Raw genomic sequence first — 15,134 nt, forward strand, 5'->3', positions numbered from 1 at the left:
TATGACTTTGGGAAAGTCATTCATCCTCTCTGAGACTGTTTACTCACCTGTAAAATGGGCATATTAATTGGTCTTAATTTATTGGATTGCTATGAGGATCAAATGAAATAATTTACTTTGTAAACCTCAGTGAAATAAATGTCATTATTATTATGGTACTCCTTACAGAAGATTACAAAACCCGCATTGATTGCTTAATGTAATCAGGTAGCTCAGGATGTCAAAGGACAGCAACACAGTTGAATAACTTGGGTGATCCAGTGGGCCTGTCCCTGTTCTGTTTCTGACTCTCAATCTTGACTCTCCTGGGTCAATGTTTGTTTTCTGGGTGGGAGTTTATTGACTTTCCCTTCCTGTCTACTTCTTTGAGCTCAGCTAAATAAGATAACATCTGAAGCCTTAACCTGTTATGACACTGTGAGAAAGTGAGAGATAAGATGGAAGCCTCATTAAACAAATAGACACTGGGATTCCATCTTTGACAAGTCTGCTAGCCACAGAAGAACCCAAATGCCCCAATTTTCTTTACAAGCTTACTGCTTTGATAGCCTGCGTGTTTGAGTGACCCTAGCCTTGATGGCAAGGAGGGTTTGAGGGCTGTTATTTGTCAGAAAAAAATCAACCCAACATTCTTTCTGTCCAGCATTGGAGGAGGAGTCAGCAAGCTAGTTTGGCATGACCAGAGCAGAGCCTTAGAGCTAGGCAGTGGTAGGCAGGGAGCACTTGGCAAACCAGAGCTCCTTACTTCTGTTGTTCATGGGATTGGTGCTCTCAGAGGAAGGTTCAAGGGGCTTGGCCAACTGACATCAGAGAGGTACCAAGTGGCAGGGGTGGGTTTGGAAACCATGTTTTCTGACTCCAAAGCCAAGGCTCTTTCCCCTCTGCTTCCTGCCCCATTTTTTGGAAGGGTACCTTGGCCAATGGATCAACTTGACCAAAGGCAATGAGGTTAGCTTTCCATTGCTGATGAAGTGGAGAAGCATCAGAGCCAGTTCTATTCCCACGACTAAGGCATCCTTGCTTGGGCGTCATCTTTGCCACCAATTGATGAATTCTCCCTGAGCCTTGTTTTCTCCTCTGGCAAATAAGAGGTTTGGATTGAGTCATCTTTGAACAATCTCCTGCCCCTCAACTGATGACCCTTTGCACAGAAGGAAACTGGAGAGCAAACTTCTAGATGGTTCTATCAGACCATAAACAACCTTCAAATGCTTTTTCCTATCTGAGATTCCAAGAAGGAAGGAGGAAAGAAACACACAGACATCAGGCACTTAACAGTGTTCCAGATATGGTATTAAATACCGATGATACAAATACAAGCAAAAAGACCATCCCTGCCTTCAAGAAGGAGCTTACATTCTAATGGGAGAAAGCAACCCAATTCTTCAATAACAACAATAAGTGCTTTAAACTTTGCCAAATGCTTTATAAATGTCATATCATTGATTCCCACAATGACTCTGTGAGCAAGGTGCTATTATTATTCCCACTTAACAGATGAGGAAATTGAGGCAAATAGAGTTAAATTGACTTCATTTTTTAGTTGTTTTCAGAGATGTCTGACTTTCTGTGACTCCATTTGGGTTTTCTTAGCAGAGACATTAGATTGGTTTACCATTTCCTTCTCCAACTCATTTTACAAATAAGGAAACTGAGGCAAACAGGGTGAAGTGATCTACCCAGGCTCACACAGCTGATAAGTGACTGTGGCCAAAGTTGAGCACAGGAAGATGAGATTTCCTGACTCCAGGGCCAGCACTCTATCCACTGCACCATCTAGCTGCCCCAGGGTCATATAATTCATAAATAGTTAAGGCTAAATTTGATCTCATGTCTTTTTGGCTTCAGGCCCAGCCCTTTTTAAACCCTTACTTTTTCTGTCTTGGAATCAATGCTAGGAGCTGGTTCCAAGGCAGAAGTGATAAAGACCAGGCAATTGAAGTTAGGTGACTTGCCCAGGGTCACACAACTAGGCAGGTCTGAGTTCGTATTTGAACCCAGCATCTCCCATATCTAGGTCTGGCTATCTATCTACTGAGTCACCTAGCTGCCCACCCCCCAGCACTCTTTTGCCACAAACATGCCACACTTCAGTGGCATAAATGAGAACAGTAGAATTCCTAAATTCAGGGCTGATTCAGGGGAAGAAGCCTTGGATTTGGAGATCAGGGGACCTGAATTTGATTCCAAATTTTGTCAGTTAAGATAGGAGGAGAGAGGAAACAACTCTAGAGTTTATACTACTCAATTCCTTCATTTGTAGGAAAGGAAACTAAAGTCCAAAATGAAGAAAAACCTAGTCCAGGGACACACAGTGAGTAGCAGAGCTGGGATTTGAAGCCAGGTCTTCTGACTCCAGAGTAAATGCTCATTCCTCGGTACCATATCACACCTCCATGTGCATGATCTGTCATCTGGATTACCTGAATCCACTTGACTGAGCCACATTATGAGAAATGATTCATCTTTTTTTTTTTTTTACTTTTTTTCCACCTTTACATGATTTATTTTCTTTCCCTACTCACTTTTCTCCCCCCACCCCAAGCCAACAAGCAATACCACTGGGTTGTACAAATGTTATCACTTGATACTATTTCTATGTTATTCATTTTTACCATAGAACCAAAACCTCAAATCCTATACCCATATAAATAAGTGTAAATGATAAGTCATAAGTTTTTCTTTTGTCTTTCTACTCCCATAGTTCTTTCTCAAGTTGGATAGCATTCTTTCTCATAAGTCGTTCAGGAATGTGCTGGATCATTATATTGCTACCAGTAGTAAAGTCCATTGCATTGTATAGTTCCACAATGTTTCACTTTCAGTGTATACTGTTCTCTTGGTTCTGCTCATTTCACTCTGCATCAGTTCACTGAGGTCCTCCCAGTTCATATAGAATTCCTCTAGATCATCATGCCTTAAAAAACAATAGTATTCCATCACCATCAGATACCACAATTTGTTCAGCCCTTCCCCAATCGAGGGACACCCCCTCAGTTTCCAATTTTTTGCCACCACAAAGAGCACAGCTATAAATATTTTTGTTACAAGAATTTTTCCTTATTATCTCTTTGGGGTACAAACCCAGCAGTGCTATGGCTGGATCAAAGGGCAGGCAGTCTTTTAAAGTCCTTTGGGCATAATTCCAAAGCATTTTCCAGAATGGTTGGTTTAATTCACAACTCTACCAACAATGCATTAGTGTCCTAATTTTGCTACATTCCTTCCAACATTTATTATTTTCCTTTCCTGTCATATTGGCCAATCTGCTAGGTGTGAGGTGATACCTCAGCGTTGTTTTGATATGTATTTCTCTAATTGTGAGAGATTTATGACACTTTTTATGTGCTTATTGATAGTTTTGATTTCTTTATCTGAAAACTGCTTATTCATGTCCCTTGACCAATTGTCAGTTGAGGAATGGCTTGATTTTTTGCACAACTGACTTAGCTCCTTATAAATTTGAGAAATTAGACCTTTGCCTTTTTATTCCTATTCACTTTTTTCAATATATCTATTAACTATAATTTTTCTAAAATTTCATTCATATTTTTTTCTTATTTATTTTTTTGTTTGATTTATATAGATCTGATAAAGGAAGGTCTCCCACTAGTATAGTTTTACTATCTATTTCCTCCTTAAGCTCCAATAGTTTCTCCTTTTAAATTTCCAGATGCTCTACTATTTGGTGCACACATGTTGAGTACTGATATTTCTTCATTGCCTCTATTGCCTTTTGTCAGGATGTAATCATCTTCCTTATCTCTTTTAATCAGATCTATTTTTGATTTGGCTTCGTCAGACATCATCATTGCAATGCCTGCCTTCTTTTTCTCAGTTGATGCCCAATAAATTCTGCTCCAGCCTCTTACCCTTACCCTCTGTGTGTCTACCTGCCTCATGTGTGTTTCTTGTAGACAACCTATGGTGGGGTTGAGGTTTTTAATCTACTTTGCTATCCATTTTATGGGTGAGTTCATTTAAACCCTTACCTTATATCTTAAAATCAGTACTGTGTATTGGTTCCAAGGCAAAAGAGTGGTAAGGGCTAGGCAATGGGTGTTAAGTGACTTGTCCAGGGTCACCGAGCTAGAAAATGTCTGAGGCCAAATTTGAACCCAGGACCTCCCATCTTTAGGCCTCTCAATCCACTGAGCTGCCCAGCTGTCCCTGAAATGATTCATCTTTAGAATGACTAGCTGTGTGAGTTTAGGTAACTCTTTTACTTTCTGGACCTCGGTTTTCTCACCAGAAATAGGAAGACTGGGCTAGCATGATGGCTAAGATAGGTCCCTCTCAGTTGTGAGCTATGGAATGACTTTCAGAACAAGACAAAGAAGCTTTGTAAACTCCTCCACTCTAAACAATTCCTTTTTGCCTGCCACAAAGCTCTCTTAACCACAACCAATTTAGTAGTCACTGTGTGTCCTATTCATCTGGCTTCCCCAACCCCTAATTGGATTGCTCTTAACTAAATTCAGTCATTGTGAAGGCTTTTATTATAAACCTACTAACCATCAGTAAAACTAAGCATTTACACAAACACAATAAAAATGAAGTCATACAGAAAATCATAAGCTTCAAGTTATTCGTATTTATAAAAACCCTGTCTATGGACATTAAGCAAAAACATCTGGTTGCACCCAATCTCCTTTTCTAAGCTCTTGCATTTTTTCTAATCTAATCCAAGGACTATTTATTAAGCATCTATTATATTCTAGTAACTATACTGAGTTCGGGCAACTCAGAGATCAAATGAGAAGCAGTCCTTGCCCTCGAGGAGTTTATATATGCTTTGAGGTGGGAAGGGGAGAAATGGTACAACATGATATATGAACAGAAAACCGTGTGCATGATAACTGATGATGGAGAGAGTACTAACATGGCAAGGTATTTGGGTTGTACATTGTGCCAGAGATGTGCTATGAAGGACTATAGATCCTCACATTCAGAGAGGAGAAAAGAGAGCATTCCAGCCATGGCAGAGAGGATGGCCAGTGCCAAGGTTCATCAGTCTTTCTGTCATGACCTTCACCATCTTTGGGTGGACCGTGGCAATCATGGGGATCCTCCATGAGCTACCTCCTTTCATTTCTCTCTGTCTTGGAGGTATTCCTGAGTTCTCCAGGGAGATGACATGGAAGCACAGGTTACAAACCCTGTACTGGCCAAATGGGGCCCCTGATCAAGCCTAAGTGGGGAAAGGGTCATCACCCAGATTTCTTCCTTGAGTTTCACTTCAGTTCTATAGGCCTATATATCTGTCTTCTATGTGCCAGCCACTATGCTAAGCATAGAGGGGTCTTCCTGTATTTCTTATTAGATTCTTCTCTCTGTCATTTCTCATGGAAATATTATCTTCCACTACATTAGCATGCCACAATTTACTGAGCCATTTCCAAATCACTTGACACAAGGGTTTAATTCATTTCTTTTTATATCACAAATAAAATGAATATTGACCCTTCTCCCCATCATTAACCTTCTCAGGGTATAGTCCTAATATTGGCATTCCTAGATCTATGGGTATAAAGTTTATCATTGTTCTAGTTTAATATCATGTGGCTTTCCAAAAATGACTGGAGCCGTTCCTAAGCCAGATAGAAATGTCAGAAATAATGTGCCTGTTTCTCCACAGCCCTACCAGCACCCAGTTTAATCATTTTAAACTATCTTGGCAAATGGAAAGAATTAAGGCAGGACCTCAAGATTGTTTTAAATTATATTCATCAGAGAATTAGAGTCTGAACAGAATTTCAAGTGGTTATTGACAATCTGTTTGTCTTCCTTCAGGAACTAGCTTTCCTTATCCTTTGACCACTTTGTTACCAGGAAAGAGAACTTATCCTTAAAATTGGCATCAGTTATTTGTGGAATTGGGATATCATTTCCTGTAAAGATTTCTTCCTGACTTCATTCTTTCCTTTTTATATTTTGGATGTTGCCTGTGGGTCAGTCTCAGTATCTATCAACAGGAATATTATATCAAAACCAAACTAGCTTCCCAAACTACCAGCCTCTTTCCTAAGCTCCTGGCACTGTCAAACGAGACATAGCCCTGAAGAGAGATGTCTTTTGGGGCTGGCAGAGACATGGCGATATCTGCAGATAGGTGCCCAGGAGATATTCCCTGACCAAGCTCTTCCCAAAGATTTTAGAGTCTATGGAAGGAGTGGGCCCTATTCTTTTTGACATCTGTTATGATGCCCAGGGTTGGCGCATGGACAAAGAACAAGTTTAAAAAAGAAAGCCCAGTCCTGTTCACTCCGAAATATGTTGAGCAGATGTCACAGTCTGAAATAACCAGGCTAGGAGATGGGGAATGGATGGCTTTGCCCATACAAATATACTGAAAGGCATAACTGAGGCAACAGAGGAACAAGTAGAAAGAACAGCGAGCTAATCAATAAGGTCCTAGGCAGGAGCCCTACATGTCCCCTCTGGAAATTCCCATTGTGTATTTGTGCTCAGGGCACCTGGAGCCTTAGGACTTGATATCCCTTTGTGGGTTTCTCTTTCTGGTTTAGAGCTGGCCCAGGGACAATACAGAAAGGGTAAGTGTGTCTTGGAGCCCATTTTTCCCCACTAGGGTTGCTATTTTGACCTTCCTATGAGGCAATGATTTGTACTTTAATCACATTATCAGACTGTAGGCTCCTCTTTGGCAAGGGCTGTCTTATTTCATCTTTTGCTGGTGAAAAATCATGTCTGCAAAATCAAAGCATCTTCTTTAGGAGAACATAAAATGTGTGTTCATCTGTTCTAATCCTTCCTTGAGGGTCCCAGGTCAAGCATAACTGTCTCCCCAGTGTCCATTCCTTTTTCCTTCTCTCAGCTTATAACAGTTTTCACCTAGGTAATACATATATTAATTCCATCTCTATAAAATTCTGTATCTTGTTCGCTACCAGAGGTGACCATTAGCTCCCTTTATAAGCATTCAGGCTCACAAGGCTTCAGAGCATAGAAGTGAAGGGCAAAGAAAGGATTCCCATAAAATCTCGTAGTCGAGAGACTCTCTTTTAAGTGGCTACCCATCCCTTCAGAATTTACAGTGTTCTTCTAGATGGAACCTCAGCAATTTTCCCTCTGTGCCTCATTGCTCTTTTGTGAATTCTTCTATAATGGCTGCTCCCCACTCCTCAGTTCTCCTCCAGCGAAAGGTTTTGTGTTTCACCTCTCTTAACAGCTTGTTGGTAGCGCAGTCCACAGGTACCAGCATTACAGCTCACAAGTTTCTCTGGGACCAGAATGTGCTTCCTCTTTTGTACCCCTTCACTGGTTTATACCCAGATCTTGTTCTATCTTCCTCACAGAGAGTTTCTTCAGATCTCTCTGGGAACATTTCTTTCTTGGATGATCCAATGGGTTTCTATTTTCCTCTTCTGGTCCCCTCACTGTGAATTTGTCTTCTCTCTTTTGTTCTCCTGATACTTGGGCTGTGCATCCTACTCTTTCTTATAAGCACCAGTTTGTTTGGGGTTCACTTTCATGTGAATTTCCCTTTCCCTTTGGGTCAGATGGATCTGGTTATGCAAATTTCCCCCCTGGATGCTTCTTCAAAGATCTCCATAAAAGAAGGGAGGGTAGTGGAGCCAGCTTCTCCCAGAGCCCTACCTCCCATTGCATCTTTGACTCGCGGGAAGAAAGGCCCAACCACCCACCTCTAGACTCCTTCTATTTCTTCTTAAAATGTGGCATCCAGAACAGAACATCATTTTCTAGATGTATAAGTCTTACAGCTGCATCCTGAGACCTCCAAGAATTTAGGTCATTAGCTTTTAAGGATTTCGAGAAGATTCCCATTTTACCACAAGCTCTTCTAACAAGATTCGAGATTTATTCCTTTCACAAGTGGCCCCAGGGATTTCCATATGACACATCCCTAATTAAATTTCTTTGCTTTCCTTCTTATCTTACAGTGTAGACATTGTTATTAATATTTATTAGCACTGAGGGTGACAATGTATATTTTAGCCTCCTCAGTGACTCAGAATCTTTCATTAGAAGAGTTCTCACTCTTGTCCCCAGCTCTTGTACCTAGCTCTTGAACCCAGTTGTACCTAGCCAGTCACCTTTCATTGTTTAGGAGTTTCTCATGCCTGACTGATACTTTAATGGATGTGTGGCCTCTTCAATGAGGGCATTTCTTCACCAGTACAGATTATAGCAATTCTATGTTTTTCCTTCCTGGGAAATTCTTATCCATGCCCTTCTATGCATGTTTCAAAGAGAGTCTATCCAATATCATGGAGACTTTAACATCCTATTGGTCATAGCAATCAGATTCCTCTAGTATCCCTCCATCTTGCTACTAATTAGTTCATCTCCTCTTCCAGTCATACATGTCCCATATGTTTTATATCACCTACCTACTATCCGAGAGTCATAGAAGAAGAGAAATTCATAGTTGGAAAGAACTTCTATCCCAGTTAGAAGCTGGACCCAACCCATACCTAGACAAGAACCCCCTCTACAACTGATCCGAAAAGTGACCTTCTACCCTCTGTCTGAAGAGTGCTAAATCAGGGTGGGTGTAGAAAACCACCATATCCCAAGACATCCCAAGCTACTTTGAGTTCTTACCCTAGAGACTTTTTTATTTCAAATTCTCTTTCCCCACCCACTGAGAAAGATAATAAAACTTATTATAAATATGAATGGTCACGTAAAATTTCATCATTAGCTATGTTCAAGAAAGAGGAAGGAAGAAGAAAGAAAGAAAGAAAGAAAGAAAGAAAGAAAGAAAGAAAGAAAGAAAGAAAGAAAGAAAGAAAGAAAGAAAGAAAGAAAGAAAGAAAGAAAGAAAGAAAGAAAGAAAGAAAGAAAGAAAGAAAGAAAGAAAGAGAGAGAAAGAAAGGAGGAAAGAAAAGAGAGAAAGACAAAGGAGGAAAGAAAAAAGAGAGAAAGAAAGGAAAAGGAGGAAAGAAAAAAGAGATAGAAGAGAAGGAGAAAGGAAGGAAAGGGAGAAAGAAACAAAGAAACAAAGAGAGAAAGAAGAGAAAGGAAAGAAATAGAAAGACAAAGGAGGAAGGAAAAAAGAGAAAGGAAAAGGAGGAAAGAAAAAAAGAGAGAGAAGAAAGGAAGGAAAGGGAAAGAGGAAGGGAGGAAAGGAAATAAGCTTCTGCATTCTTGAGGCCATCAGTTCTCAGTTTGGAGGTGGATACATTTTTCATTGTGATTCCTTTGGATTTGTGGTTGGTCATTGTATTGATCAGATTACTTAAGTTTTTTCAAGTTTATTATCTTTGTGATATTGCTGTGGTATAAATTGCTCTTTTGCTGTATATAGCAGTATATACATACACACATATGTGTGTATATTGTCTAATACTTACCAACTTAAGCAATGACAACAAATAATAAATAGAGAGGTCAACTTCTCTATTAATTTATTTGTTGTCATTGTTTAGGTTATTTAGGCATTTCAGTCTTGTCTGACTCTCTGACCTCATTTGCGGTTTTCTTTTTTTTTAATTAAGTAATTAAGAATATTTTTCTATGGTTACATGATTCATGTTCTTTCCTTCCTCTCCTCCCACCCCCCTCCCAGAGCCAACAAGCAATTCCACTGGGTTTTACATGTATCATTTATCAAAACCTATTTCCATATTATTAATATTTGCATTAGAATGACCATTTAAAGTCAATATCCCCAATCATATCTCCATCGAGCCATGTGATCAATCATATGTTTTCTTCTGCATTTCTGCTCCCACAGTTCTTTCTCTGGATGTGGTAGCATCTTTCTCATAAGTCCCTCAGAATTGTCCTGGGTCATTGCATTGCTGTTAGTAGAGAAGTCATTTGGAGTTTTTTTGACAAAGACAATGGGGTGCTTTGACATTCCTTCTATAGCTCATTTTACAGATGAGAAAACTGAGGCAAACAGGGCTAAGTGACTTGCACAAGGTCACATAGCTAGTAAGTATCTGAGGCCAGAATTGAACTCAGGAAAATGAGTGCTCCTAACTTTAGGCCCAGTATTCTGTCCACTATGCCATCAAGCAGCCTCTTTTTTATTTATTAATCAGTACCAAATTGTTCTGATGATTGCAGCTTTGTAATATAGTTTGATATCTGGCCCTACTAGGTCCCCTTCTTTCCCATTTTTTTCATTAATTCCCTTGATATTCTTGACCTCTTATTCCTTTGGATAAATGTTATCATTACTTTTTCTAGCTCTATAAAGGGATTCTTTGGGAGTCTGGTTGGTATAGAACTAACTAAATAAATTAAATTAGGTAGAACTGTCATTTTTTTTTTAAAATATATTTTATTTGATCATTTCCAAGCATTATTCGTTAAAGACATAGATCATTTTCTTTTCCTCCCCCCCACCCCCCATAGCCGACGCGTAAGTCCACTGGGCATTAGATGTTTTCTTGATTTGAACCCATTGCTTTGTTGATAGTATTTGCATTAGAGTGTTCATTTAAAGTCTATCCTCTGTCATGTCCCCTCAACCTCTGTATTCAGGCAGTTGCTTTTTCTCGGTGTTTCCACTCCCATAGTTTATCCTTTGCTTATGAATGGTGTTTTTTTTCTCCTGGATCCCTGAAAGTTGTTCAGGGACATTACACCGCCCCTAATGGAGAAGTCCATTACGTTCGATTATACCACAGTGTATTAGTCTCTGTGTACAATGTTCTCCTGGTTCTGCTCCTCTCGCTCTGCATCACTTCCTGGAGGTTGTTCCAGTCTCCATGGAACTTCTCCACTTTATTATTCCTTTTAGCACAATAGTACTCCATCACCAACATATACCACAGTTTGTTCAGCCATTCCCCAATTGATGGGCATCCCCTCGTTTTCCAGTTTTGGGCCACCACAAAGAGCGCAGCTATGAATATTTTTGTACAAGTCTTTGTGTCCATTATCTCTTTGGGATACAGACCCAGCAGTGCTATGGCTGGGTCAAAGGGTAGATATTCTTTTGTCGCCCTTTGGGCATAGTTCCAAATTGCCCTCCAAAATGGTTGGATCAGTTCACAACTCCACCAGCAATGAATTAATGTCCCTACTTTGCCACATCCCCTCCAGCATTCATTACTTTGCATAGCTGTCATGTTAGCCAATCTGCTAGGTGTGAGGTGATACCTCAGAGTTGTTTTGATTTGCATCTCTCTGATTATAAGAGATGTAGAACACTTCTTCATGTGCTTGTTAATAGTTTTGATTTCTTTATCTGAGAACTGCCTATCCATTTCCCTTGCCCATTTATCAATTGGAGAATGGCTTGATTTTTTGTACAATTGATTTAGCTCATTATAAATATGAGTAATTAAACCTTTGTCAGAGGTTTCTATGAAGATTTTTTCCCAATTTGTTGTTTCCCTTCTGATTTTAGTTATATTGGTTTTGTTTGTACAAAAGCTTTTTAGTTTGATGTAGTCAAAATTATTTATTTTACATTTTGTGATTCTTTCTATATCTTGCTTGGTTTTAAAGCCTTTCCCCTCCCAAAGGTCTGACATGTATACTATTCTGTGTTTACCCAATTTACTTATGGTTTCCTTCTTTATGTTTAAGTCACTCACCCATTTTGAATTTATCTTGGTGTAGGGTGTGAGGTGTTGATCTATTCCTAGTCTCTCCCACACTGTCTTCCAATTTTCCCAGCAGTTTTTATCGAATAGTGGATTTTTGTCCCAAAAGCTGGGATCTTTGGGTTTATCGTATACTGTCTTGCTGAGGTCGTTTTCCCCCAGTCTATTCCACTGATCTTCCTTTCTGTTTCTTAGCCAGTACCAAATTGTTTTGATGACTGCTGCTTTGTAATATAGTTTTAGGTCAGGGACTGCAAGGCCCCCATCATATGTGTTTTTTTTCATTAATTCCCTGGATATCCTTGATCTTTTGTTCTTCCAAATGAACTTTGTTATGGTTTTTTCTAAATCAGTGAAGAAGTATTTTGGTAGTTCAATGGGTATGGCACTAAATAGATAAATAAGTTTGGGTAGGATGGTCATTTTTATTATATTGGCTCGTCCTATCCATGAGCAGTTAATGTTTTTCCAATTGTTCAAGTCTAGTTTTAGTTGTGTGGCGAGTGTTTTGTAGTTGTGTTCATATAGTTCCTGTGTTTGTCTTGGGAGATAGATTCCTAGGTATTTTATTTTGTCTAAGGTGATTTTGAATGGGATTTCTCTTTCTAGTTCTTGCTGCTGAGCTGTGTTGGAGATATATAGAAAAGCTGATGATTTATGTGGGTTTATTTTGTATCCTGCAACTTTGCTAAAGTTGTTGATTATTTCAATTAGCTTTTTGGTTGAATCTCTAGGATTCTTTAAGTAGACCATCATGTCATCCGCAAAGAGTGATAACTTGGTCTCCTCCTTGCCTATTCTGATACCTTCAATTTCTTTATCTTCTCTAATTGCTACTGCTAGTGTTTCTAGTACAATGTCAAATAGTAGAGGTGATAATGGGCATCCTTGTTTCACTCCTGATCTTATTGGGAATGCATCTAGTTTATCCCCATTGCAGATGATATTAGCTGTTGGTTTTAGATATATACTGTTTATTATTTTTAGGAATGACCCTTCTATTCCTATGCTTTCTAGTGTTTTTAATAGGAATGGGTGTTGTATTTTATCAAAGGCTTTTTCTGCATCTATTGAGATAATCATGTGGTTCTTGCTAGTTTGCTTGTTGATGTGGTCAATTATGTGGATGGTTTTCCTAATGTTGAACCAGCCCTGCATCCCTGGTATGAATCCTACTTGATCATGGTGAATGATCCTTCTGATCACTTGCTGGAGTCTTTTTGCTAGTATCCTATTTAAAATTTTTGCATCTATATTCATTAGGGAGATTGGTCTATAGTTTTCTTTCTCTGTTTTTGACCTGCCTGGTTTTGGAATCAGTACCATGTTTGTGTCGTAAAAGGAGTTTGGTAGAACTCCCTCTTTGCTTATTATGTCAAATAGTTTGTATAGTATTGGGGTCAACTGTTCTCTGAATGTTTGATAGAATTCACAGGTGAATCCATCAGGCCCTGGGGATTTTTTCTTAGGAAGTTCTTTGATGGCTTGATGGATTTCAATTTCTGATATGGGATTATTTAAGAATTCTATTTCCTCTTCTGTTAGTCTAGGCAGTTTGTATTTTTGTATATATTCATCCATTTCTCCTAAATTGGTGTATTTATTGCCATATAATTGGGCAAAGTAATTTCTAATGATTGCCTTAATTTCCTCCTCATTGGAGGTGCTGTCCCCCTTTTCATCTTTAATGCTGTGAATTTGCTTTTCTTCCTTCCTTTTTTTAATTAGATTGACCAGTACTTTGTCTATTTTGTTTGTTTTTTCAAAGTACCAGCTTCTTGTCTTATTTATTAAATCAATAGTTCTATCACTTTCGATTTTATTAATTTCTCCCTTAATTTTTAGGATTTCTAATTTGGTTTTCTGCTGGGGGTTTTTAATTTGATCGCTTTCGAGTTTTTTCAATTGCATTTCCAATTGATTGATCTCTGCTCTCCCTTGTTTGTTAATATGAGCTTTCAGGGATATGAATTTGCCTCTGATTACCGCTTTGGCTGCATCCCAAAAGGTTTGAAAGGATGTTTCGCCATTGTCATTTTCCTTGATGAAATTATTAATTGTTTCTATGATTTCTTCTTTAGCTAAACGGTTTTGGAGTATCATATTGTTTAATTTCCAATTGGTTTTAGATTTGGTTTTCCATGTACCATTACTAATCATTATTTTTATTGCCTTGTGATCTGAGAAGGCTGCATTCATTATTTCTGCTTTTTTGCATTTGTGTGCTATGTTTCTGTGACCTAATGTATGGTCAATTTTTGTGAATGTGCCATGTGGTGCTGAGAAGAAGGTGTATTCCTTTTTATCCCTATTTATTTTTCTCCATATGTCTATTAATTCTAATTTTTCTAAGATTTCATTCACTTCTTTTACCTCTTTCTTATTTATTTTTTGATTTGATTTATCTAAATTTGATAATGGTTGGTTTAAGTCTCCCACTAGTATGGTTTTATTGTCTATTTCTTCCTTCAATTCTCCTAGTTTCTCCATTAGAAATTTGGGTGCTATATTATTTGGTGCATACATGTTGATTAATGATATTTCCTCATTGTCTAGAGTCCCTTTTAACAAAATATAATTACCTTCCCTATCCCTTTTGATCAGGTCTATTTTTGCATTGGCTTTATCAGATATCATGATTACCACTCCTGCCTTCTTTCTATCAGTTGAGGCCCAGAAGGTCTTACTCCATCCTTTAATTCTGACCTTGTGGGTGTCAACCCGCCTCATGTGTGTTTCTTGAAGACAACATATGGTAGGGTTTTGGATTCTAATCCATTCAGCTATTCGTCTACGTTTTATGGGTGAGTTCATCCCATTCACGTTCAAAGTTATGATTGTCATTTGTGGACTCCCTGGCATTTTGATTGCCTTCCCTAATTCTAACCTTTTCTTCTTCGGCTCTACCTTTTAGTCCAGTGATTTACTTTGAATCAGTCCCCCTTGTCCCCTCCCTTGATGTTTCCCTTTTTAGTCCCTCCCTTTTTGTTCCCTCCCCCTCCCCCCTCTCTTTCCCTCCCTTTTTGTTCTCCCTCTCCCCCTCCCCCCCTTGGTTTTCCCTTCTCCTTACCCTTGTTGGGTAAGATAGAATTCAAGATCCCAATGGATCTGGATGTTTTTTCCCTCTCAGAGTTGATTTCCCTGAGATTGAGGTTTAAGTAAACCCCCCCCCCTCTCTTCCTCTCCTTCTTATAGGAGTTTTCTTCCCCTCCCCTTCCCCTGTGAATCTTTGTGTGAGAACCATTATTCTATTTGGTCTTTCTTTACCCCCTATTTATACATTACATTTTCCCCACATATTAGTATACATAGGTTGATATAAATGTAGTCCTTATAGAAGAGAGTTTGAGTAAAAGAAGATAACATTTTTCCCCTTTCCTTAATATTTACCTTTTCAGGTATTCCTTGCTCTTTGATTTTCGGTATCAAACTTTCCACAGAGCTCTGGTCTTTTCTTTGCAAAAAGTTGGAAGTCTTCTATTTTGTTGAATGCCCATACTTTCCCTTGGAAGTATATAGTCAGTTTTGCTGGGTAGCTGATTCTTGGTTGGAGACCCAGCTCTCTGGCCTTTCTGAAGATCATGT

At 38.9% G+C, this 15,134-nt stretch overlaps 1 protein-coding gene across 3 annotated transcripts in view; it reads left to right on the plus strand.

Moving 5' to 3' along the window:
* C1H10orf90 (chromosome 1 C10orf90 homolog) overlaps positions 1–15,134 on the plus strand; it is a 299,367-nt gene that overhangs the window by 248,122 nt on the left and 36,111 nt on the right. For 2 of the 3 annotated variants that reach the window (XM_056795168.1, XM_056795165.1), the window contains exon 7: positions 2,264–2,314. The exons of the other annotated variant lie outside the window; for it this stretch is intronic. In XM_056795168.1, the coding sequence (XP_056651146.1) occupies positions 2,264–2,314 (51 nt within the window). The remainder of the gene's footprint in view (positions 1–2,263; positions 2,315–15,134) is intronic. 3 annotated transcript variants of the gene reach the window in all.

This window comes from Monodelphis domestica, chromosome 1, assembly GCF_027887165.1.
Source record: "Monodelphis domestica isolate mMonDom1 chromosome 1, mMonDom1.pri, whole genome shotgun sequence".
Lineage (NCBI taxonomy): Eukaryota > Metazoa > Chordata > Mammalia > Didelphimorphia > Didelphidae > Monodelphis > Monodelphis domestica.